This window comes from Oncorhynchus mykiss, chromosome 31 (assembly GCF_013265735.2).
Source record: "Oncorhynchus mykiss isolate Arlee chromosome 31, USDA_OmykA_1.1, whole genome shotgun sequence".
In the NCBI taxonomy this organism is placed as follows: domain Eukaryota; kingdom Metazoa; phylum Chordata; class Actinopteri; order Salmoniformes; family Salmonidae; genus Oncorhynchus; species Oncorhynchus mykiss.
Window position 1 is genome coordinate 33778575 of NC_050571.1, and position 24916 is coordinate 33803490.

A 24916-nucleotide genomic window follows, 5' to 3' on the forward strand; every position below is an offset into this window, starting at 1 on the left:
TGAATATCAACTACTTCAACGTATCCCATACCGTATGTTGTAAAGAACCAGTCATATGCCTCAATCACAAATGAACGGGATAAGACGGGAGCATCTAAAAATGATGAGGCACTTACTGAATCTCTATCAGAGGGTGTTTGATCGAGAAGTTGCTTAGGGGGTTCCGTTGTGGCGGCGCGGGAAGATTGGCGGCCTCCTCGCCTATGAGGCCTGGCGGGGTCTTCACCTTGGGCAGGAAGTAATCTACATTACAGGAAGTAACAGCAAAGAACAACGTAAGTGGGATCACACCCTCTGGAGCCAGGGAACACAAAGGACACAGCTACTCATGTAACAAGCAGGAAACTTCCGGCTAAAGACAATGAGAGTGATATCATGGGTTGAAATACAGAGGATAAAGATTATGACTGGGCATCAGACTTGTGTTAACTTGTTCTTCAGGTGTAGTTGTTTGCTCTTACTGTACTGCTATGAACGGAAGATTATCACATTGGGTGAGAGCTGGGAAAAAAATCCAACCCATTGAAACGTCAAGATATTCATATATTTTTGTATGAAAGGAACAATTTCCTGACTACTTTTGGGCAGCCAGGTTGTGCACGCTGGATGAAACTAGTCAAAACAATACTGTTTTGTTCCTCCATAAGCTCTGTGAAATATTTTGGGCCTGTCAGGACAAGCATGAAATACCTCACAATTCACAAACCAGTTGGTAGGAAAGGTTGTGTCTATACCAGGAGCAAACTCAGTTATGTTGGTCATAGTCATAACAGGGTAGTAACAATAACATAACTTTCACGTTGTTCCTTCATGCTTATTCCAGACATCTATGACTTGAACACTTGACTATCTTAGGTCATCTTATGTCTCTTTTAAATTCAAGCTGTTTGCGCTTCAAAATAACACAAGGATGTACAGCACCAGTCAAAAGTTTGGACACACCTACTCATTAAAACATTGTTTCTTTGCAGCAATTCGACTATGAAGGCCTGATTCACGCAGTCTCCTCTGAACAGTTGATGTTGAGATGTGTCTGTTACTTGAACTCTGTGAAGCATTTATTTGGGCTGCAATCTGAGGTGCAGTTAACTCTAATGAACTTATCCTCTGCAGCAGAGGTAACTCTGGGTCTTCCTTTCCTGTGGCGGTCCTCGTGAGAGCCAGTTTCATCACAGCGCTTGATGGTTTTTGCTATAGCACTTGAAGAAACTTTAAAAGTTCTTGAAATTTTCCTAATTGAATGACCTTCATGTCTTGAAGTAATGATGGACTGTTGTTTCTCTTTGCTTATTTGAGCTGTTCTTGCCATAATATGGACTTGGTCTTTTACCAAATAGGGCTATCTTCTGTATACCTCCCCTACCTTGTCACAACACAACTGATTGGCTGAAACATATTAATTCCACAAATTAACAAGGCACACCTGATAATTGAAATGCATGACTACCTCATGCAGCTGGTTGAGAGAATGCCAAACGTGTGCAAAGCTGTCATCAAGGCAAAGGGTGGCTACTTTGAAGAATCTCAAATATATTTAGATTTGTTTAACACTTTTGTGGTTACTACATGATTCCATATGTGTTATTTCACAGTTTTGATGTCCTCACTATTATTCTACAATTTAGAAAATAGTACAAATAAATGAAAACCCTTGAATGAGTAGGAGTGTCCAAACTTTTGACTGGTACTGTATGTTGATTTATTGGACCAGAATAGCCGGTAGCCTGTGTGTAGTGTAGCCATGCTGTGCTTTAACCATGGTTATATTTAGTCTGTGGGCCCTGCAGCCACCTGCTCCTAGTGCAGCAGGGTGTCAGACGTGCACTTCCTCTCTCTCTGGGCAATGCAGAACCACTTCCTGCAGCTGTCAGAGGGGCTGTAGTCTAAACCTGAGTTACCCAGACTCCTCAGGGGTGAAAGAGCAGGGCATGCTGGAATCACCTGGGACACGTTCAGTAGGCAAACTTTGTGGAGCTCTCAGAAATGTCTCTGAATACGATCGAAATATGTCTCTCTGAATAAGATCGAAATATGTCTCTCTGAATAAGATCGAAATATGTCTCTCTGAATAAGGAATGTTAGCTCTATTCATGACATTTCTATCTGCAACATTCTACAACTTTTACCCTGGTTAGATTTCGTTGACCACTTCATATTCTACTGTTGAAATACTATTGGAAAATTGGTGGTGCTTATTTAATTGACTAGCTAAGAAAGTGTGGCGTAGCAACGGAGTAATTCTGTTGGGTAATACAGTACTGCTACCAAGTCATATCTAATACCAAGTGGATCAAATCCAACTGAGCTTATCTTCACATTCAGATTGAATGACGGTACATTAACTTCTCCATTCCTGTAAAATCACTAATGGTAGATAAGTGGCTTAAGTCTCCAGAGACGAAAGCGGAAACGCATCCAACGTGAGCATTACAGCTTTGCGATCCAGTCAAGCCAGGCACTGCCAGGAAATGTCTTCAATTTGCAGATGGAAAAAAAATCAAAGCACATCTTATCAACGTTGTTTCCTGTCCCAAACCCCACCCCAGCAATCTCAACCTTGGCCAGGTCACCCATGGGACATGAACTACACATTCAACACCGGAATGCTGAATCATTTATTTTCAATGATGAAAGCCTGTGTAGGTGAAAATAACCTTCAATCGTTTTCATGAAAATGCCATGACCCTAAAGGCCTTTAAGTAGTAAATCTACATTTAGGGCCCAAAAAGGGAAGCCGAACCTTAATTTGTTGAGTACGTTTAAGACATTCTATTGTTTAGACAGCAAATACCAGTGTGTCAGTTATCTGTTTCGAAGTTGAAACATGAATGTTGGCTATGAATGAACATTCTTCTCGAAACTATTGCAACAGATAAAAGCAATCTGCCAGGGCCAGTCATTGTGTACAGTCACCTCCAAAACTATTGACACCCTGGATAAAGATTAGCAAAATAGACTTTATCAAATAAATAATACAAATACTGAGCTATACTGTATGCAAAAAAAAAATCTAAAAAAGGTTTTAGTTTATAGTAGTACAATTCCTCAGAGAAAAACATTGTTTAACAAGCAATACTAAAAAAAATCTCCCAAAAATTCTTGCCACCCGTTGTCATTACTTTGCGCACCTTCCACTTGCGAGGATAACGACACTGAGCCTTTTTCTATAATGTTTTATGAGATTGGAGAACACATTGGGAAGGGATCTTTGATCATTCCTCCATACAGAATCTTTCCAGATCCTTGATATCCTTAATCTGCGTTTTTGGACGGCCCTCTTCAATTCAAACCACAGCTTTTTAAATGGGGTTCAAGTCCGGAGACTGAGACTGATTTTGCGGTCAATTAACAATTCATTTGTGGATTTTGATGTGTTTGGGGTCATTGTCTTGCTGGAAGTAAATCAGGCCCACCACTGTTGTGTCGTCAGCATACTTGATGATTTAGTTGGAGAACTGCGTTGCCACACAGTCATGGATGAACAGGGAGTACAGGAGGGGGCTGAGTTCGCACCCTGAGTACGCACCAGCATTCTTACATAGGTATTCCTCTTGTCCAGATGGGATAAGGCAGTGTGATGGCAATTGCGCCATCCGTGGATCTGTTGGGGCGGTATGCAAATTGCGGTGGGTATAGGGTGTCAGGTAAGTAGAGGTGATATGATCCTTAACTAGTCTCTCAAAGCAGGTGAGTGCTACGGGGCGATTGTCATTTAGTTCAATTACCTCCCTTTCCTGAATACAGGAACAACGGTGGACATCTTGAAGAAAGTGGGGACAAGGGAGAGACTGAATATGTCTATTGCATAGAGGTGGCATCTAAATTGTAGATTTGGAGACCTCAAGTTCTGTAATTCTCCAAATGTGGCCGTTGGACTTTTCTTTGACTCCAGAACCATCTTCCTCACTGCGCGTAGGGACAAGATACACATGCATCCTCTACCAGGAAACTTTACCACTGTTCAGGTGGTTTTAAACGTTTTAATTGTTCCCCTGTAAGTGGTATAAGTCAGAAGTTTACATACACTTTAGCCAAATACATTTCAACTCAGTTTTTCACAATTCCTGACATTTAATCCTAGTAGAAATTCCCTGTCTTAGGTCAGTAAGGATCACCACTTTATTTTAAGAATGTGAAATGTCCAAATATTAGTAGAGGTAATTATTTATTTCAGCTTTTATTTCTTACATCACATTCCCAGTAGGTCAGAAGTTTACATTCACTCAATTAGTATTTGGTAGCATTGCCTTTAAATGGTTTAACTTGGGTCAAATGTTTCGGGTAGCCTTCCACAAGCTTCCCACAATAAGTTGGGTGGATTTTGGCCCATTCCTCCTGACAGAGCTGGTGTAACTGAGTCAGGTTTGCAGGCCTCCTTGCTCACAAACGCTTATTTAGTTCTGCCCACAAATGTTCTTTCCATATGGTGATGGATGACAAAGGGATTTTACATGAGGTAACACGCATCTTTATTCCCCAGCAAAACAGGAAGCCATTGAAGGTGAGATTAATTTTAAAAAGTAGAATGTTAAATGTTACATTTTGTTAGATTTTATTTACAAGAATCCTTAGGGGTGCCAATAATTTTGACTCTCATCTTTAGTTTTTTTTGTTTTTGTATTAATGGTATATAGATCTTTCTATGACAGACTGGTCAGGTGAAAGCATGATCCCTTATTGATGTCACTTGTTAAATCCACTTAAAATCAGTGTAGATGAAGGGGGGGGGGGACCGTTAAAAAAGGGTTTTTAAGCCTGTGACAATTGAAACATGGATTGTGTATGTGTGCCATTCAGAGAATGAATGGGAAAGACAAAATATTTAAGTGCCTTTGAATGGGGTATGGTAGTAAGTGCCTGTGTCAAGAACTGCAATGCTGCTGGGTTTTTCACACTCTACAGTTTCCTGTGTATATCAAGAATGGTCCACCACCCAAAGGACATCCAGCCAATTTGACACAACTGTGGGAAGCATTGGCGCCAACATGGGCCAGCATTCCTGTGGAACGCTTTCAACACCTTGTAGAGTCCATGCCCCAATGAATTGAGGCTGTTCTGAGGGCAAAGGGGGGTGCAACTCAATATTAGGAAGGTGTTCCTAATCATTTGTACACTCACTGTAATATTGAGCAGACAATATACTAGATTCAGCTGCGGGATGATCTTTTCTTGAGCAGATGATCGTGGGGCCGGAACTTAATTACAAATAATTAGTAGACCGCAAATTGACTGCAAGAAGCCTAAACCGATATAATATTGAACTAAAACGTAACCATTTCAAACCTTGCTTACATTTATATACGATCGCATATCTTACAGACTTTCTATTATCTTTATCAAGGGTGACAATCATTTTGGAAGTGACTGTATATTATTTATATACAAATGCCTGATTTTATTATTGTGGACATATTGTGGAAATATTGTATCTTACACGACGGAAACTAGTAGCAAGGAGAGCTTCCTTATTATTTTGAAAAACAGGTCTCTATTCAGAAAGACTTTAAAAAGGAAAAATAGGCCAGTTGTTTCCCAGTGCCAGACATCAGCTGACTGGACTGTTGGAGGAGCATGACACAAGTCTGTTGATCCTCCAGAAAGGTAAAACACTGGAAGGGCCTGTTCAGAAAGCTGCAACGTTACAGAACGTTCAGATAGAAATTCATTGTGTAGAACAGATATGACGGTCTGATATAAAAAAAAAAAGGGAATCATGTCAACGCTTCTCATAGTATTTCTATCTGGAATGTTCGGAGTGCTTCAATTACCTGAATACACATTACTGCTTCCTTAGTAACCTTAGAGTGTAACAATGATGAGTTACATTATTCTTGTTTGCACAGTGGAACAAATATTGTAACATTAAAGCTTCAATTTTGTATGTATACTAGTTGGTTTTACCCAATGTTACATTCATGTGTCTTGACTGGCTTGCTACACTTGATGTGCACAGTGGATTTGCTCAATCACTGAGAGGAAGTGGGTAAAAGTATTTCAGGAAAGCTAGGGGTCAGTGAATAGGGAAATCCCTAGTGCCTAACCAACCAGGGACATGATATTTAATTAAGTTACTATGTAGCCAAGGGATGAGTGTGGTAAATATGAACACCACACTGCAATTTATTTATGTCTGTTTTCACCTCATTGATTTACAGTAAACTATTGACTGTAGTATACTCAGGTTTGAGGGGGGGGGGGGGGGGGGGGTAAATCGCCAACATACCACGGTTAAAGGCTGTTCTTATCTACAACGCAACGCGGAGTGCTAGGACACAGCCATATACAGTGGGGCAAAAAAGTATTTAGTCAGCCACCAATTGTGCAAGTACTCCCACTTAAAAAGATGAGAGAGGCCTGTAATTTTCATCATAGGTACACTTCAACTATGACAGACAAAATTAGGAAAAAAAATCCAGAAAATCACATTGTAGGATTTTTAATGAATTTACTTGCAAATTATGGTGGAAAATAAGTATTTGGTCAATAACAAAAGTTTATCTCAATACTTTGTTATATACCCTTTGTTGGCAATGACAGAGGTCAAACATTTTCTGTAAGTCTTCACAAGGTTTTCACACACTGTTGCTGGTATTTTGGCCCATTCCTCCATGCAGATCTCCTCTAGAGCAGTGATGTTTTGGGGCTGTCGCTGGGCAACACGGACTTTCAACTCCCTCCAAAGATTTTCTATGGGGTTGAGATCTGGAGACTGGCTAGGCCCCTCCAGGACCTTGAAATGCTTCTTACGAAGCCACTCCTTCGTTGCCCGGGCGGGGTGTTTGGGATCATTGTCATGATGAAAGACCCAGCCACGTTTCATCTTCAATGCCCTTGCTGATGGAACAAGGTTTTCACTCAAAATCTCACGATACATGGCCCCATTCATTCTTTCCTTTACACGGATCAGTCGCCCTGGTCCCTTTGCAGAAAAACAGCCTCAAAGCATGATGTTTCCACCCCCATGCTTCACAGTAGGTATGGTGTTCTTTGGATGCAACTTAGCATTCTTTGTCCTCCAAACACAACGAGTTTAGTTTTTACCAAACAGTTCTATTTTGGCTTCATCTGACCATATGACATTCTCCCAATCTTCTTCTGGATCATCCAAATGCTCTCTAGCAAACTTCAGACGGGCCTGGACATGTACTGGCTTAAGCAGGGGGACACGTCTGGCACTGCAGGATTTGGGTCCCTGGCGGCGTAGTGTGTTACTGATGGTAGGCTTTGTTACTTTGGTCTCAGCTCTCTGCAAGTCATTCACTAGGTCCCCCCGTGTGGTTCTGGGATTTTTGCTCACCGTTCTTGTGATCATTTTGAACCCACGGGGTGAGATCTTGCGTGGAGCCCCAGATCGAGGGAGATTATCAGTGGTCTTGTATGTCTTTCATTTCCTAATAATTGCTCCCACAGTTGATTTCTTCAAACCACGCTGCTTACCTATTGCAGATTCAGTCTTCCCAGCCTGGTGCAGGTCTACAATTTTGTTTCTGGTGTCCTTTGACAGCTCTTTGGTCTTGGCCATAGTGGAGTTTGGAGTGTGACTGTTTGAGGTTGTGGACAGGTGTCTTTTATACTGATAACAAGTTCAAACAGGTGCCATTAATACAGGTAACAAGTGGAGGACAGAGGAGCCTCTTAAAGAAGAAGTTACAGGTCTGTGAGAGCCAGAAATCTTGCTTGTTTGTAGGTGACCAAATACTTATTTTCCACCATAATTTGCAAATAAATTCATAAAAAATCCTACAATGTGATTTTCTGGATTTTTTTTTTTTCATTTTGTCTGTCATAGTTGAAGTGTATCTATGATGAAAATTACAGGCCTCTCTCATCATTTTAAGTGGGAGAACTTGCACAATTGGTGGCTGACTAAATACTTTTTTGCCCCACTATACCACAAATCCCTGAGGTGCCTTATTGCTATTACAAACTGGTTAGCAATGTAATTAGAGCGGTAAAAATAAATGTTTTGTCATACCCATGGTATACGGACTGATATACCAGGGCTTTCAGCCAATCAGCATTCAGGGCTCGAGCCACCCAGTTTATAATGTCTTATATTGTAGTGCTTGGTTGCAATTTTGACTTCAATTCAACTAACTGTATTTATCCCCTCATTAACAGTTAAGAGGGTTTTTCTACCTCTGCAATCTGCCGTAAGACATTGTAGTCACACATTGTCATGGGGTGTGTTCTGCAGCAGTGTTTGGAATATTGTAGCCTACATGGAGATTACATTTAAAATAGCATGTATCAAGAGGGAGCGGCATAACTTGCGACATAATTGTTTTTGTCAATATACTTGAATTAAAGTTAATTTGAGGTACAAGACAAAGTATTCATATTAAACATTTTATTTACATATTTGTATTTATTTAACTAGACAAGTTAGTTAAGAATAAATTCTTATTTACAATGATGGCCTACACCTACCAAACCCTAACGACGCTGGGCCAATTGTGCGCCGCCTTACGGTACTCCCAATCACGGCCGGTTGTGATACATCCTGGAATCAAACCAGGGTCTGTAGTGACGCCTCTAGCACAGTTCTTTAGACCGCTGCGCCACTCAGGAGACCCAACTTTAGTATGACATCAACAACAAACAGAAAATGTTATCAGCTATCAAAGCAAAACTTGATCCAACTGGTTACAACATTTTCATAAATGAAACCAGTCATTGTTGATGGTACTGCAGTGGATAGCATCCATTTTACGGACTGCTGACCAATTCTGCTATTCTGTGTGTTTTTTTTACGCTGATCTTAATGCAAATAAAAATATCTTTAACTCTGCATTGTTGGTAAAGGACCCATATGTAAGCATTTCACTGTTAGTCCACACCTGTTGTTTCCGAAGCATGTGACAAATAAAATGTGTCAACTAAAAAAAAAAATCCCGCTGAGGAACAGATATTGAAACTATGCAAAGTATATTGTTCCTATTTTATAAGTGTGGCACTGATTACGTGTGTGATGGCTTTTACCGTTCAGTGCCATTCTTGAACCATTCTCTTTCATCTTTTAGTGGTTCCCTAAATCATTAACCATGCATGGGACATGATGGCATTTGATTTGAACTGCTGGTATTCTTAGCCTGGTTGCCAGATCTGTTTCTACATGAACAACCTTCTCTGTCGTTCAATGTCAGGCCAAACATAATCTTGATCGGTGTCTGGGGCCACTTCATCCTACTCCCTGTCTTACTGTACCTGTGCAGGTGGTGGGTAGTTCCCCCTGTCCCTCTGGTCTCTTGTGGTCAGTGCAGTGGCTTGTGGATTCTCCTGTCAGCTGGTCTCGGTGCTGCCATCTCTTCAGCTGCAGCTGCTGTAGCCAGTACATCATGACCTCCTGGTTAGCTGCCTGAAACAGACAGAAGAGATATTGTTAGCCTACTGTACATACACGAGTGTGCCATGAGTCAGAATATCTGTAATGCATGACTTCTGAAATGTTTTGGAGTTCTTTTCAAATCAGAATGTATCTTTGTGGACCAAGATAAAGTATTCCAATGCCAATGTGTGAATATGAGTATATTTGTCTTCCTGTATATCAAACATGGACACGATAAACAATAATACAACAGTTTCTTCTACTTTAAGGAGAAACAGAATAAGAGATGCCTCCATTTTGTATTAGTAAGCGTTCCCATTCAGCTCTCATGATTCAGCTCTTTGACAAAAATGGATCTGTTGTTTTCTTATGGAGAGGAATACTGTAGATTGACACTACACAGCTGTGTGACCCAAAGAGCTAGGTTAACATGAGACAGGTATTCAAATACAAGAGCACCACTGTTTCACTGCCTCATTTTTTATAACCTCTTAGCGGTCTTCCCCATCCCTCCCACAAAAACAATGACCTTTCAGAAATTTTGATGACACTCACATTCAGAACAACGTCCTACATTTCAAACCCTGGTGATATAGTGAAAATCCGAGGTTCCCTAATGTGATTCCCCTCTAATCAGGGACTCTCTGGTCAACCAATGACATTATTCATGAATTAATTAACTATTCATTCAAGAAAACCAGCAGAACTGTCAACATCAAAGCTCAGATTTAAATACCCATTGAGTTGAATATTCGATAAACCTTACCTTGAGGACAAAGGTGCGTTCGGGGGTCTGGATGTGAAAGGTGCCCTGCTCTCCTTGGAGGGGGTATCCGAGCGTGGCGCTGCACAGCTGGATTCTCCCCAGAGAGGTCACATCCAGCGCCGTCCTGTAGTAAAACAACTGTCTCTTCTTCACCTCGTACGTGAACCAGCGCGACTTCCATGTCTTCAGGGGACCTCCTTGTTTAAGGAGGTACCCACAGAGTTTACTGTTAGACAGGCTTTCCGTGGGTTGTTGCTGGGCTTGGTCGTCCGTGGTGGTGGCGGACTGAGTAAGGAATGCTTGGCTCTGGCTGTTGTCTGTGGTAGCGGTCTTAGCCGGGACCTCTTCAGTCTGGTGGTCTTGACTCGGCTGGCCCATGCTGTTTGTGTGTGTAGCGGTCTCTTCAGTGCTCCCAGTCCCCAGTGTTGAGATACAATCATCACCATCATCATCCGCTGGGCTTACCGCCTCTGCTTGCAGAGGAAGTGAGTGAGACGAGGCAGCGATGGGATTTCCTTCTGGGCCCTCTCCCTCCATCACGCTGAGAGAAGAAGAGGGAGAAGAAAAAGGAGAAGAAAAACAAAGCAAACAATGACTTGGTAGCCTACAATAGAGAGGTCAGGATGCTATATTTAAGCAATTGGACACTTGACATAGGAAGTGAGGGCTTCACGATGGGATCAGCATGAACACATGTTAAAGGTCCTATGCAACTGTTTTTATCTCAACCACTCATGTGTATTAAATTATTTAATAGGCCAATAAGAAAGAGAGTTCCAAACCTCTCTGCCAATAACAGCTAGTTTTTAGTTTCCCCCTGCCCACTCAGAAAACTCCCAGGCAGTCCTGGCAAAATTCTTGCTTGAGAAATGTCTATTTTTATTTATTTTTGACTATTTTAATTTATAACAATCACAGAAAGGAACTTAATTGTAACCCAGAAATGATTTGATATTGAGATAAAAACAGCTACATTGGACCTTCGAGCTTTTAACTGGGAATTTATTTAATACACACTTCAAAAGATTCACACACACATGCTCACGTACAGACACACACTTGATATGACCACATTTTACGCTCCATTGATGTTGTGTAGGGAACTTGTAAATACTGGTGCTCTCAAGACAACTGCTAACTCGGGAATAACCAAGGTCAAATCATGACCTTGGTGATCTTCTGGTCATTAAGTCAGAGCTCTTGACCGCACTGATGTCGGAAGTCAAAGATTTCAGAGTTCCCAATTGTTTCGAATGCGGCATACGACCTTCCTACAGGGAATAATGCATGCGAATGCCCCTCCACTCTTAATTATGCCTAGCGGCTCGATCACACTGACAGCGTCTTTGCACAAAATGGTAAGCAGCATCATCTGGATATCTGTGCAACAAAAGTTTAACATTTGCCTTTTGCTACCATTTCTGTCAAGCCATCTATGCATACAATTCGATGCATACGCTCAATCCAACGTATGCACCACACAGAACACACTGCAACTGCCTCTGCAATGAATGTACGTCAGGTGTAACAAAGCTCCAAAATGCTGTAGGTGTGATTGAAGCGTTATCCATTCTATTGACCAGATACTCTAGTGGCCACATGAACAATGAAAGTAAACATCTTGAAAAATGGAAGATAGTTGGGAGGAGGCAAGATCAGGTGGGACCAATCTAGCCAATGAGAGGGAAGATATGGGTGTGAACAAAAGGCACAATGGTTTCCACTAGTTACAACAGCCAAGTCCAAATTGGCTATAGCACCAACATTTAAGTAAACAAAAATGTGCTTTTTTTTGGTCTTAATTTAAGGTTAGGCATAGAGCCTCACAGTGGGGGTGTCATAATAACTAGCAGTCAAACAGGGAAATTGTTTTTAGAAACACTTCAAATAATGGCTGTGTTTCGTGTAGGCTTACCCTGCGTGATGTTTTCATAACCATGTAAATCTTTCTCGAACAAGGAGACTTTTAGCAATATATTCAACTATGTGCTCTCTGATTCGAAAGTCCTAATCAGCGTCAACATAGACATCATGCAAAACTACAAATCCCTGCAAGCTCCTTGCACATCATCTCTAGCTGACACCTTTGCTGACAGGTAGTGTCAATTTAAAACTTGCACAAGATAGTTCACAGAAAAAAAAAAAAGAAAAAAAAAGAGTTCACAGAATAGCCACATTAGCAGCTAATTATCGTTTCGTTTTTGGGGAGTAAAAACAGGCGAATATACTGATAAAAGCCACATGTTACTAGACAGATTTACACGGTTATCAAAACGTCCCACCAGGACAAGCCTACAAATGGGAAAAATTAATGCTGTAAAAACAATTGGAACAATTTCCCAGTTTGACTGCTAGGTTTTCTAGGTATTATGACTCATACTGTGGTACTCTACTATAATTTTATCAGTGTAGTTAAGATTAGGTTTAAAATCTCATTTTAATAAGAAGATAAATTGTAGAAATAAGCGGGGTTTCTTTTCTCAAAGTTACCGGGATGTCACTTGTCCTACTTATATCAGTACACTTGTAACAACCTAATCATTATGGAACTTAAATAGTGCAAGAGGCGTCACTGCAGTACCTGGTTCGAATCCAGGCTGCATCACATCCGGCCGTGATTGGGAGTCCCATAGAGCGGCACACAATTGGCCCTGCGTCGTCCAGGTTTGACCGGGGTAGGCCGCCATTGTAAATAAGAATTTGTTCTTAAACTGACTTGCCTAGTTAAATAAAGGTTAAATAAATAAATAAAATACAAAATTAAGCCATTACAATGTTGTTAAACAAATTCGTCACTCTCTCAATGAATTTCATACAAAAACTCCTCGCTTTGTAAGCGAAAAAAAGCCACTTGCTGGAAAAACAGATGTTGAACCCAGTTATCCGTCTCGAAGCCCCTTCCTCTGGAATAGCTGGCTTGGACCTAGTCCGTCGTCAAAGTCAAGCAATTTTCCTCCGTACAGGAAGAGGGAGACATTGAAAGAGGGCTCTTCGTATTTCTGCATTTTACGTCAGGGTTGTAAAGTGAATAATTTGACAGCGCAGCAGCACGTGTGTTGTGTTGTTGATACAGCAACGTTAGCTCTTGCAAATGTTATTGGAGCTACGCAAAGGTAGGTTAGTTAGCTATGTGTCACATCATGTAACTTCTTTATTTTAACTTTAACACTGAATGCCATGGCTTGTCTCTGCACGCACAGCTAAGTGAGTTAGCTACCTTTCCATATTGGCTAGCTTGCTAGCAACAGATGCTAATCAACGCTCATTGCTCCAATCTGCGTATAGGTAAATAGGATTTGTGTGTGATGCGCAACTTGAGGTTGCTGAAGAGCCTTCGTTGCTTGAAGCTGCAAGGCCCGGGCACGCCGCAATGTTTCACTGTTCGGACGGACACAGGCACGGTGCTCATCGCTTCAGAATACTCCGTCACAGAGTTGGACACACGAGCTGGCCAGGTACTTTACGCATCGAAGTGTTCTCCAATCCTAGTCCTGGAGAGCCACAGGGTGCAGGTTTTTGTTCCAGCCCCTCACTAACACACTGTATTCAACTATTCCTATACCCATCATGTTCAGGTGGTGAATGAGGTGTCGTTGACAGTTGAGCGCTATCTTCCAGAGGATGGCGGTGGGACAGTTGTTGGTATCCAAGACTTACCAGACCAGGAGTCTGTGTGCGTGGCAACAGCCACTGGTGATGTCATTCTCTACAATCTCAACACTAACCAGGTATTAAGATTTGAAGTAGTAACCCTGTTTATTGAAATGACATAAGATTGCACTCATAACAGGTCTGTTTCTGCCTCTGTTTTCACATGTGTGTGGGTGTCCATCTCAGCTGGAGTGTGTGGGCAGTGTGGACAGTGGTCTGTCAGCCATGAGCTGGAGCCCGGACCAGGAGCTGGTCACTCTCACCACTGGTCAGTATACCAACCACCTCTAGATGATGGTCATTTATTGAATAGTCTATTGTTCATGTGGGCTATCATGAGCCATCGTAAGTCATGCTCTCGTTCTTGATACCTTTCAGGTCAGGACACCATTATCATGATGACCAAAAACTTTGAACCCATCACGGAGGTTGGGATCCATCAGGATGACTTTGGAGAGGGTAAGTGATCAAATTACATTAAGATGGGGCCACAATGTGAAATGTCTGTGTATGTACACGACACATATGGTTGACTGACACACCTTTTTATGTGTTTTAGGGAAGTTTATCACAGTGGGCTGGGGGAAGAAAGAGACACAGTTCCATGGCTCAGAGGGCAAGCATGCTGCCCAGAAGAAGACTATAGTAAGGAGTATTATTCACCCTTCACCCTAGAAAGAGCAGTTGAACACTATTTGATGAAGGTCTCTGTCCCTCCTCTCTCTCTCTCTCTCTCTCTCTCTCTCTCTCTGTCTCTGTCTCTGTCTCTGTCTCTCTCTGTGACAGGAGGTGCAGCCGGCCATGTCGTGGGACGACCGCAGGCCGAGGGTGACGTGGAGAGGAGACGGGCAGCTCTTCGCTGTGAGCTCAGTTTGCCCCCTGACTGGTGAGAATCAATGTTTTTCACAAACTCTAAGGAGTGAAGTGAAACAATTTCTGTAAAACGATAAATACTGTAGATTGTGTTGGTATCACATGCATTGCATATGTGTGGTGTTTCAGGTGCCAGGAAGGTCAGAGTGTGGAACAGAGAGTGTGTCTTACAGTCGACAAGTGAAACCGTCAACGGTCTGGAGCAGTCACTGTGTTGGAAGTAAGATTTCTGTGGAGAATCCTTCATCTTTGAGTACCTTGTTGTATTATAATTTAGGGATTGGGTAACTCAAATACAATGAATATCACAACATAGTTTGCGTGTGAGCTACATTGAAACCAATGCCTTGTTTCAGACCATCAGGTAGTTTGATAGCAGCCACACAGCGTCATCCTAACAAGCACAGTGTGGTGTTTATGGAGAAGAACGGCCTCCTACACGGCGACTTCACCCTGCCCTTTGGCAAAGAACAGGTCAAGGTAGGTGACGGTCACACAAATACTATACACACTGATCTAAGATCAGTTTAGCATTTTCTTAATGGTTAGGATTTGGGGAGGGCAACTGATCCTAGATCTGTGTGACTGTTGCAGGTGAAGGAGCTGCTATGGAACAGTGACTCGACTGTGTTGGCTGTGTGGCTGGAGGACATGACACCGGGAGAGGGGGGTCAAGTCAACACATATAGTAAGATACTCTACCCATTACTCCCAATATTATTTCTTACATTTATAACATTGGTTAATCAAATTGTCTTTCAGTCAATTTGTTGCCTTTTTACCAAGTAGATGTTCTAATGTGTTGAACTGATCCGGAGGGACGTTCAGCATACATTGTAGTATCAAGGATGAAGCCAACCGTGGCATAGCTTTTTTTGACCCCTGCCTCACTCCCTCACCCTCCCTCCTCCAGTTCAGCTGTGGACAGTAGGTAACTACCACTGGTACCTGAAGCAGAACCTGTACTTCGGCAGCGACCCCCAGAGGGCACCAGCCTACGTGAGCTGGGATCCTGAGATGCCCCTGCGGCTGCACCTTGTGACCCGAGGCTGGGTCAGCCTGAACTACGACTGGGGCTGGAGCACCGACCGCAGCCACGGGGAGGACGGGCATGACAACGCCAATGTGGCCGTGATCGACGGCGGTGAGTCAGTCAGACACGGACCTTGTTTGTAGTAATCTTTGACAGATCACTGATATATAAGTGAGTGGATAGATGAAGACATGATTTCCAACCCCATTGCTTTCGCAAACAGTACTGTGTCAGATCAGTGATTTCCTCAAGGACAGGAAGAAAGGAAATGTGCCTTTAAAAAAAAAAGTATTCATAAAGGGCCAATGAATTAGAGCAGGGGAGATATGGAGCATCTAAAACACATCGAGTTTGTCTGAATGCCTCTGTTTTGTAGACAAGCTCCTCGTGTCAACGTTTCGTCAGTGTGTGGTGCCCCCGCCCATGTGTGCCTACGACCTTCAGCTGCCCGCCCCCGTCAACCTGGTGACCTTCCAGCGCCAGAGGACCAATGAGCTGGCAGCGCTCACAGCCGACGGACACATCTCTGTCTACGGCCAAGGTGAGCCACCTGAAGTTTCCTCTTATTTCTCAGCCATTACTCTTCTCTCTCTCTTTGCCCCTTATTCTCTTGATACATGTATCTCCATGGCTGCTTTTTCCTCTACATCCCTTTTCCCACTCACACTGCTATTAATTCATTAAGACAGGTACTGGGTACATAAAGTCTGCTTATGTGTTCAGGTACTGAGAAACTGAGTGAGCCTGCAGCCGGATTGGGAGGATTCCGATCTGTCACACACGCCCCTCAGCTAAAGACAACCTACAGGTACAATCAGGACAGTCATTCATCCAAAGCTTTTTCTATTATGACCCTCACACTAACGTTGTATTGCGCCCTAACATTGTGGCTGTGTTGCAGGGTTGCGGTGGATCAGGAGGAACCCCTGGCTTTGCGTCTGCTGCTGTGGCTGAAAGAGGATGTGTTCCTGGGGGTGGGGGCCTGTACAGACGGGCCGTCCCAGTCCAAGATGCTCATCCTGGGACCCTCAGAGGCCCAGGGCCCCCAGCCAACCCTGGAGATCAGGTAAGGAGGAATTGTAGTTGACGACAACAACACAACTTGCTTTGGTTATTACTGCATTGTCGGAACTAGAAGCACAAGCATTTCGCTACACTCGCATTAACATCTGCTAACCATGTGTATGTGACAAATAAAATTTGATTTGATTTGAACATATGTTCTGTCAAATGTCCCCCTAACTGTTTCTATATCCCCAGGTCACATGTGGAGGTTGAAGGTCACGTGATCAGCATGTGTCACAGCTCCAAGACGGGCACGGTGGCGCTGCAGCTGGAGGATGGCCAGATCAGGAAGTTCCTCTGGGGTCAGTAACGACTACTTCCTGGGTTATGAGAATATTGCTTGTAGACTTACTTGCAGAGTTCGATCATGATGTCTTTTACGTCTCCAGCTTGAACAGCCCTGTATGTAAAAAATACATCAATAATTATAATAAAAAATATTAAAATTTGATCAGTGCATGGTGTCCCCAGACTCTTTGAAACCTAGTGTGGTGGAGTGGCAGGACTCAACAGGCTGCAGAATCAACTTCCCAGATCCCTGTGTGCAGACGGCCCTCTTTACCATAGAAGAGGAAAGGAAACAATCTAACTGAATACTGTTCTCACAGAAAATGGCAATATTGATATAATTTGGTGATTTGATCATTTTGATTGTGCCAAAAGTACCTACCTCCTGGTCTCTAATCAAGGTGATATTTTTTTTTCTTCTTTTTGGTAATGTCAACAGGAGCATCTGTTAGGGCTTACGGACCGATCTCACCTGTTTGTTGGTGAGACAGAGGTATGTCTATTGTTTTACCTTGGTGATTCAGCACAAAGGCAGAGTTATCATTGTGATGGATGGAAACACCTCTTACTTGAATGAATGAGCTGCAGTGAGTCCACACTCAATGTCATATTCATTAAAAACATTTAACTTTATTAACCAACCTGATGGTGCCATTGCCTCCCTCTGTTCATCATCCACAGGTGGCCTCCAACGTTTCCTCCTTCGTGGTCTACGACGACTTCCTGCTGCTCACCACACACTCGCACACTTGCCGCTGCTTCCGACTCACCACGCTCACTGTCAAAGGGCTGCAGGTGGCCTTGGCTGCCGACGGAGGTCAGAATCAGAATGACCAGAATGACGAGACTCTCCGCAGGGTAGAGAGGGGCTCCAGAATCGTCACTGTGGTCCCCCAGGACACCAGGCTCATCCTACAGGTCTGAACTGTTCCGTCTGTCATAAAACAAATTAAAAACCCAGGTTACATCATCGCTATTACCCATATTGCTTAGCTCTACGTCTCTGGTCGTGTTGATTTTTGAGCACGTTGGATGTGTGTCTGCAGATGCCTCGCGGTAACCTGGAGACCATCCGCCATCGAGCACTGGTGTTGGCTCAGCTCCGAAAGTGGCTGGACAGTCAGAGGTTCCGAGAGGCCTTTGAGTGCATGAGGAAGCTGCGGATCAACCTTAACCTGATCTACGACCACAACCCCAAGGTGGGTGAACGCACAACCAGGTCGCTTCTTCTTTTTCAACTAACCTGTCTGTGACCTTATGGTGTAGAATGGCACATGCAACAAGACTGTGTATTCTTTCGGGCAGGTGTTTTTAGAGAGCGTGGAGACTTTCCTGAGACAGCTGGACTCTATCAATCACATCAACCTGTTCCTCACAGAGCTCAAGTAAGAACGTTCAACCTTTTGTTTTTTCTACAACAATGACAAAACCATGCCCATTTGTAATGTATTTTAGGAAATTGTCATTTGTTTCAGTATGTACTTATTTTGTCCTTTTTCAGGGAGGAAGATACCACTACAACAATGTACCCTTGTCCAGTGAACACTACAGGACAGTCAGCCCCTGCAGCTTGTGGGAAAAAGGTGGATATTGTCTGTGATGCGTTACGCCGCACCATGGAATCTATGGACCAGCATAAGTGAGTGTGCTCTTGATACGGGTTATCCTTATCCTTTTTGTCATTGAAAACAAATAACATTTGCTTTGTATTGCACTATTTACAGAGCATTTGAACTAAACTCAGCAAAAAAAGAAACGTCCCTTTTTCAGGACCCTGTCTTTCAAAGATAATTCGTAAAAATCCAAATAACTTCACAGATCTTCATTGTAAAGGGTTTAAACACTGTTTCCCATGCTTGTTCAATGAACCATAAACAATTAATGAACATGCACCTCTGGAACGGTTGTTAAGACACTTAACAGCTTACAGACGGTAGGCCATTAAGGTCACAGTTATGAAAACTTAGGACACTAAAGAGGCCTTTCTACTGACTCTGAAAAACACCAAAAGAAAGATGCTCAGGGTCCCTGCTCATCTGCATGAATATGCCTTAGGCATGCATGAGGACTGCAGATGTGGCCAGGGCAATAAATTGCAATGTCCGTACTGTGAGACGCCTAAGACAGCGCTACAGGGAGACAGGACGGACAGCTGATCGTCCTCGCAGTGGCAGAACAGTTGTAACAACACCTGCACAGGATCGGTACATCCAAACATCACACCTGCGGGACATCAGACTGTCCACAATAGGCTGAGAGAGGCTGGACTGAGGGCTTGTATATCTGTTGTAAGGCAGGTCCTCACCAGACATCACTGGCAACAACATCGCCTATGGGCACAAACCCACCGTTGCTGGACCAGACAGGACTGGCAATAAGTGCTCTTCACTGACGAGTCACTGGGGCGGGATCGATTTGGAGGTAGAGGGTCCGTCATGGTGGGGCAGCAGGGTAGCCTAGTGGTTAGAGTGTTGGACTAGTAACCGGAAGGTTGCAAGTTCAAACCCCCGAGCTGACAAGGTACAAATCTGTTGTTCTGCCCCTGAACAGCCACTGTTCCTAGGCCGTCATTGAAAATAAGAATTTGTTCTTAACTGACTTGCCTAGTTAAATAAAGATAAAAAATAAAATAAATAAAATTTAAAAAATGGTCTGGGGCGGTGTGTCACAGCATCATCGGACTGAGCTTGTTGTCATTGCAGCCAATCTCAACGCTGTGCGTTACAGGGAAGACATCCTCCTCCCTCATGTGATACCCTTCCTGCAGGCTCATCCTGTTATGACCCTCCAGCATTACAATGCCACCAGCCATACTGCTAGTTCTGTGTGTGATTTTCTGCAAGACAGGAATGTCTGGTACAGTTCTGCCATGGCCAGCGAAGAGCCCGGATCTCAATCCCATTGAGTACATCTGGGACCTGTTGGATCAGAGGGTGAGGGCTAAGGCCACCCCCCCCCCCCCAGAAATGTCCGGGAACTTGCAGGTGCCTTGGTGGAAGAGTTGGGTAAAATCTCACAGCAAACTGGCAAATCTGGTACAGTCCATGAGGAGGAGATGCACTGCAGTACTTAATGCAGCTGGTGGCCACCAGATACTGACTGTTACTTTTGATTTTGACCTCCCCTTTGTTCAGGGACACATGTATGTGGAACTTGTTCAGTGTATGTCTGTTGTTGAATCTTGTTATGTTCATACAAATATTTACACATGTTAAGTTTGCTGAAAATAAACGCAGTTGACCGTGAGAGGACGTTTCTTTTTTTTGCAGAGTTTAGTATTGCACTTGAATCATGTTTCTTTTACAAGATTCTTGATTGAGAGAATAATATTGTCATTATCATCCTCAGGTACTGTCTGTCTATTTTGACGTCACACGTGAAGAAGACTGTTCCTGAGCTGGAGGTTGCCCTGCAGAAAGTCCACGAGCTTCGAGGTAAAACGGACGTGAGCAGATCAGCCAGACGAACAAGGAATTGCTATCAAGATATCTGAAATCTGTGTTTGGAACGTGTGTATTTGTAGTGAACCCACCCAGTGCTGCCAACGCAGTGAGTGCGGAGGAGGCTCTGAAGTACCTCTTGTTCTTGGTCAATGTCAACGAGCTGTATGAACACTCTCTGGGCACCTACGACTTTGACTTGGTCCTCATGGTGGCCGAGAAGTCCCAAAAGGTGAGTGACAGTCGAATAGTACTTCACTGTACAGAACAGTACCTAATATAGTTACCGTGACGAAGCCATTGCTGCAGAAACTTTGGTGGACGACTGGGCGTTCACTGCAAATAGAGAAACAACTGTGCTACTTCCATCCATTTTTATGGGTATTAAAGCGATTTGATTCAAATCAAATGTATTTATATAGCCCTTACATCAGCTGATATCTCAAAGTGCTGTACAGAAACCCAGCCTAAACCCCCAAACAGCAATGCAGGTGTAGAAGCACGGTGGCTAGGAAAAACTCCCTAGAAAGGCCAAAACCTAGGAAGAAACCTAGAGAGGAACCAGGCTATGAGGGGTGGCCAGTCCTCTTCTGGCTGTGCCGGGTGGAGATTATAACAGAACATGGCCAAGATGTTCAAATGTTCATAAATGACCAGCATGGTCAAATAATAATAATCACAGTAGTTGTCGAGGGTGCAGCAAGTCAGCACCTCAGGAGTAAATGTCAGTTGGCTTTTCATAGCCGATCATTCAGAGTATCTCTACCGCTCCTGCTGTCTCTAGAGAGTTGAAAACAGCAGGTCTGGGACAGGTAGCACGTCCGGTGAACAGGTCAGGGTTCCATAGCCGCAGGCAGAACAGTTGAAACTGGAGCAGCAGCACGGCCAGGTGGACTGGGGACAGCAAGGAGTTATCATGCCAGGTAGTCCTGAGGCATGGTCCTAGGTCTGACGTCTCTGATTCTCCTTTGCCTTCCCAAACACTCAAGGACCCCAAAGAGTACCTTCCCTTCCTGAACATGCTGAAGACTCTAGAGCCCAACTACCAACGCTACTCCATTGACAAACACCTCAAGAGATACAGGAAGGCCTTGCATCACCTCAGCAAGTGTGGTGAGTGTGTCCTGCCATGGTCATCTCAGCATGTTATCAAGAGGACAATTCATCATTTGAAATGAATGACCTAAACTGGGTGTTGTGTTTTGTGCCAGGTGAGAAGCACTTCACCGAGGCCCTGAATCTGGTGAAGGACCAGAGGCTGTATAGTGAAGCCCTGGGGCTCTACCCAACAGACAGCCCTCAGTACAAGGTAATGCACATTTTAATAAATAAGTAGTCTCACGATATGCTACTGTTATGTCTCTGACCTCTAACCTCTGTCCAGGCGCTGAGCTGTGCCTACGCCGAGTACCTGGTGGAGCAGCAGCAGGCGGAGCAGGCAGGGTTGTTGCTTTGGCGCTGCGGCGAGGCGACCCGCGCCCTCCAGGCCTTTGTGGGCAGTGCCAGCTGGAGGTATGCCCTCTGTGTGGCAGAGCAGATCCCCCTGCCATCCGACCAGCTGGCATTGCTGGCCAGGGACCTGGCAGGTACAGTGGCTACTCTGCGCCACACAGCTCCACCATCAAGTCTTTAAAGTTGCTGTGATATTCAATATGTGCTGCTCATTTGGTTTCATATTTCCCCCTTATCATTTCAGAGAAACTGATAGAGCTCAGAAGATATACGGAGGCGGCCATATTGTTGGAGCGGTATGCCAAGGACTGTGAGGAGGCCATCTCAGCTCTGATCACAGGTGCAGTCTGGGAAGAAGCACTTCGATTGGTGAGTTAACAAGATGGCCTCCATCGTTCAACATGCTCTTCAAACATTTCCCAAACCAAGACAAAATGACATTCTCTTTTGTCTGTTCTAGGTGTATTTGTACAACAGACAAGACATAATTGAAACGAACTTCAAACCAGCTCTCTTGGAAGGTAAAACCCCCATTTTGCATGACAAAGTGCTAATGATATTTCAATGTTCAATATTTTTGTTATATAGGTCATCTTTATGGCACCAAATGTATATGCATTGTTTTTATCAACACTGTCTTTAGCATGTAGTTCTCAGGCCTCTTACCTGGAAGCTCAGAAGGCGATGTTCACTCGTCACAAAACCCGTCTGTCCGTGGTACGGGAGCTTAAGGAAAAAGCCAGGCTGGAGTTACTGGGTAAACCATTAATTGTTGCGTTACTTACGCAAGTATACAGTTTATAATAGTTTTAAGGCTCTGACAATTTGGCTTTTCCATGTTACATTGACCTGCCTCCCTCGCTTTGTTTCTCCCTTTCTCTTGTTCTGTCTCTCCATCTCTCCTTCTAGATGAGGATGTCCCAGACTGTCCGGAGGCAGAGCTCTATTCAGAGGCCAGTAGTGTGATGACAGGCAGTCATGCTGGCTCCAAGTACTCGCATAGTAACTCCCGCATCTCCTCGTGAGTCAGCATTTTACACATTTGTATCAATGACATGAAATACCTAGTGGGGTTAGATGTGGGTTTAGGAGTAAGGTGTCAGCACTATGAGATAGGAACTGACCTCTGTCTCTCAGGAGGTCGTCTAAGAATCGCCGGAAGGCCGAGCGCAAGAAGCTGAGTCTGAAGGAAGGGACCCCCCTAGAGGACATGGCCCTGCTGCATGCCCTGGCAGAGATCATCCACTCTGTGGACAAGATGAGAGGTGGGAGATGCACATCCTTAACCCTTCCCCCTTTATTTCTCTCTCTTTCATCCCTTTGACCTACTCTCACACAATGATTTTCTCTGAAGTCCTCAATGGAATTACAGTTACCTGGTTGGAGTAGTTTTTAATCGTCTCATTCATGTTTGTTATAGTGCTACTTAAACGGTAGAGTGGTGTGGGCAGCTCCTGTGTGATTTACATTGTTTTGTTCCACCCCTGCAGAAGAGGTGCACAGCCTGCTGAAGGCCCTGGTGCTGTTCCAGTTTGACGGACAGGCCGGGAGGTTGCAACATGCCTATGGGGAGGCTCTCCAGATGATAGAGGTGGCCCTTCCCGAGGTGTGGCAGGAGGGTCTTCAGCAGACCCAGGCACCGGTGAGACACACACACACACACAAGGACTTGTTCTTAAGAGTTAATTTAACCTGCTTCCATTTTGTTCTTCAGATCACAGGTCCTAACTCCACAGCCAACAGCATCATGGCTTCATTTCAACAGCCAAGACCCTCAGCAACCCAAGGTCAGTTTTAGTAGTATTCCTATTGAAAATATAGTATTTACTTATTTGTTTAGCAATACTAGGTGCTAAAATGTTCTAATTCCCTTTTTAGTTTAATTAATAAAATATGCTCTTCCTTTTTGCAGATTCAGAGACCCCACCACCCCCAAAAATGAGAAATGGTGTCAAGTGGAAGCTGAGTATTCTGAAGTAGCTTTTTGTCATCATTGTTTTTTTTTTTTAACTGTAAAGCAATAATCATCTTATCATAAACGTATCCTATTAATAAAGATGTATACTGGATCTCTTGTCATTCTTGTATGACTAACATGCTGACCAGACCGGACACAAAATAAATGTAGAAATCCATGTTATTCAATTACTGCAATGCCAAGGGCTAAAATAGAAGTCCTTTCTATATCTGACGCAGATCGTGCTGCAAGTCCTGCCTCTCCTCATTGGTTTATAGAAGCAGGTACGCTGGTTATACCCACGTGATTGAAAGACTAACTGTTTTGCAGGTTGTTGTGGTAAAAGTGTAGATGCCAATCACCATATAAGTTCCAAGATGAAAAAGCCTGGAAATAGGAGAGATGACTAGAAACAATTCTGTTGGCTGTTTTATGTGTGGATTAATTGTCGGAGTAGAGGACCTTGTGCATTTCAGGTAAAATAGCAAATGTTTATATCCCAGGACAAATTAGCTAGCCAGTGCAAGCTAACTAGCTAAATTGCCATACATGTTCAATGCGTCCGTGCCCTCACTTCAAAACCAGTCCACTGGCCCTACCATAGGAATACGTGGATACAACCGAATGATGCCGAAGCTCTCGAACATGATTTCGGCTAGCTTTTTAATGGTGGTCGGACTATGGTGGGTCACGTAAAAGCGCGTCGTGCTCTTCGCTTGGGATACACAGCCTCTCTTTGGAATCCCATTCTGTTACTATGCCAGTATCCCACGTTAGTCGGTGCATATGTTTGGGTTTTCTAAGATTTCACTTCCCGCGTTTGTGATCCAAGGAGCATTGGCGCACCAAACCCATAACACTGGGAATTACGCACGAAGGCACATCCGCCCCAGCGAACCGAACCCGGCTTTCAGGTATCTAGGCCCGACATCGATGACTACACACTTGGTGCACTAACCATTTGGGAAGCAGCCAAGACTTTCTCTCCTACATAAAAGTAACAATTATTCAATTTGTTAAGAGATGTAATATTTCTGCATTGTCATTTCAGAAAATGTCCTTA

General features: G+C 43.7%; 2 protein-coding genes across 5 annotated transcripts in view; one reads left to right on the top strand and one right to left on the bottom strand.

Moving 5' to 3' along the window:
- Window positions 1-13008, bottom strand: part of LOC110505065 (TBC1 domain family member 2A) — a 25207-nt gene extending 12199 nt beyond the window's left edge. Inside the window, exons 1-4 of one of the 2 annotated variants that reach the window (XM_021584017.2) lie at window positions 12676-13008; window positions 10095-10635; window positions 9208-9358; window positions 117-243 (exon numbers count right to left, since the gene is read on the bottom strand). In XM_021584017.2, coding sequence (XP_021439692.2) covers window positions 117-243; window positions 9208-9358; window positions 10095-10635; window positions 12676-12725 — 869 coding nt within the window. In that variant the 5' untranslated portion in view covers window positions 12726-13008. The remainder of the gene's footprint in view (window positions 1-116; window positions 244-9207; window positions 9359-10094; window positions 10636-12675) is intronic. The other variant, XM_021584018.2, reaches the window with a different exon arrangement.
- On the top strand, window positions 12711-23965 carry LOC110505067 (elongator complex protein 1). Of its 3 annotated transcripts, none has more exons than XM_036970413.1 (34): window positions 12711-12769; window positions 13380-13549; window positions 13670-13822; window positions 13911-14013; window positions 14124-14204; window positions 14305-14390; window positions 14532-14631; window positions 14748-14838; window positions 14975-15098; window positions 15213-15306; window positions 15532-15762; window positions 16028-16192; window positions 16375-16459; window positions 16553-16717; window positions 16912-17018; window positions 17188-17288; window positions 17444-17497; window positions 17686-17922; window positions 18051-18203; window positions 18310-18389; window positions 18506-18643; window positions 20353-20438; window positions 20528-20676; window positions 21434-21557; window positions 21656-21753; window positions 21829-22030; window positions 22141-22265; window positions 22357-22417; window positions 22540-22653; window positions 22806-22917; window positions 23034-23161; window positions 23387-23538; window positions 23611-23683; window positions 23809-23965. In XM_036970413.1, the coding sequence occupies exons 2-34, from the start codon at window positions 13400-13402 to the stop codon at window positions 23874-23876; spliced, it is 3990 nt and encodes a 1329-aa protein (XP_036826308.1). In that variant the 5' UTR covers window positions 12711-12769; window positions 13380-13399; the 3' UTR covers window positions 23877-23965. The 3 variants fall into 3 exon arrangements, with proteins under 3 accessions (XP_036826308.1, XP_036826307.1, XP_021439698.2); XM_036970412.1 differs by lacking the exon at window positions 12711-12769 and adding an exon at window positions 13060-13207; XM_021584023.2 differs by lacking the exon at window positions 12711-12769 and adding an exon at window positions 13061-13207 and having other exon boundaries at window positions 13932-14013.
- The last annotated feature ends 951 nt before the right edge of the window (window positions 23966-24916 follow it).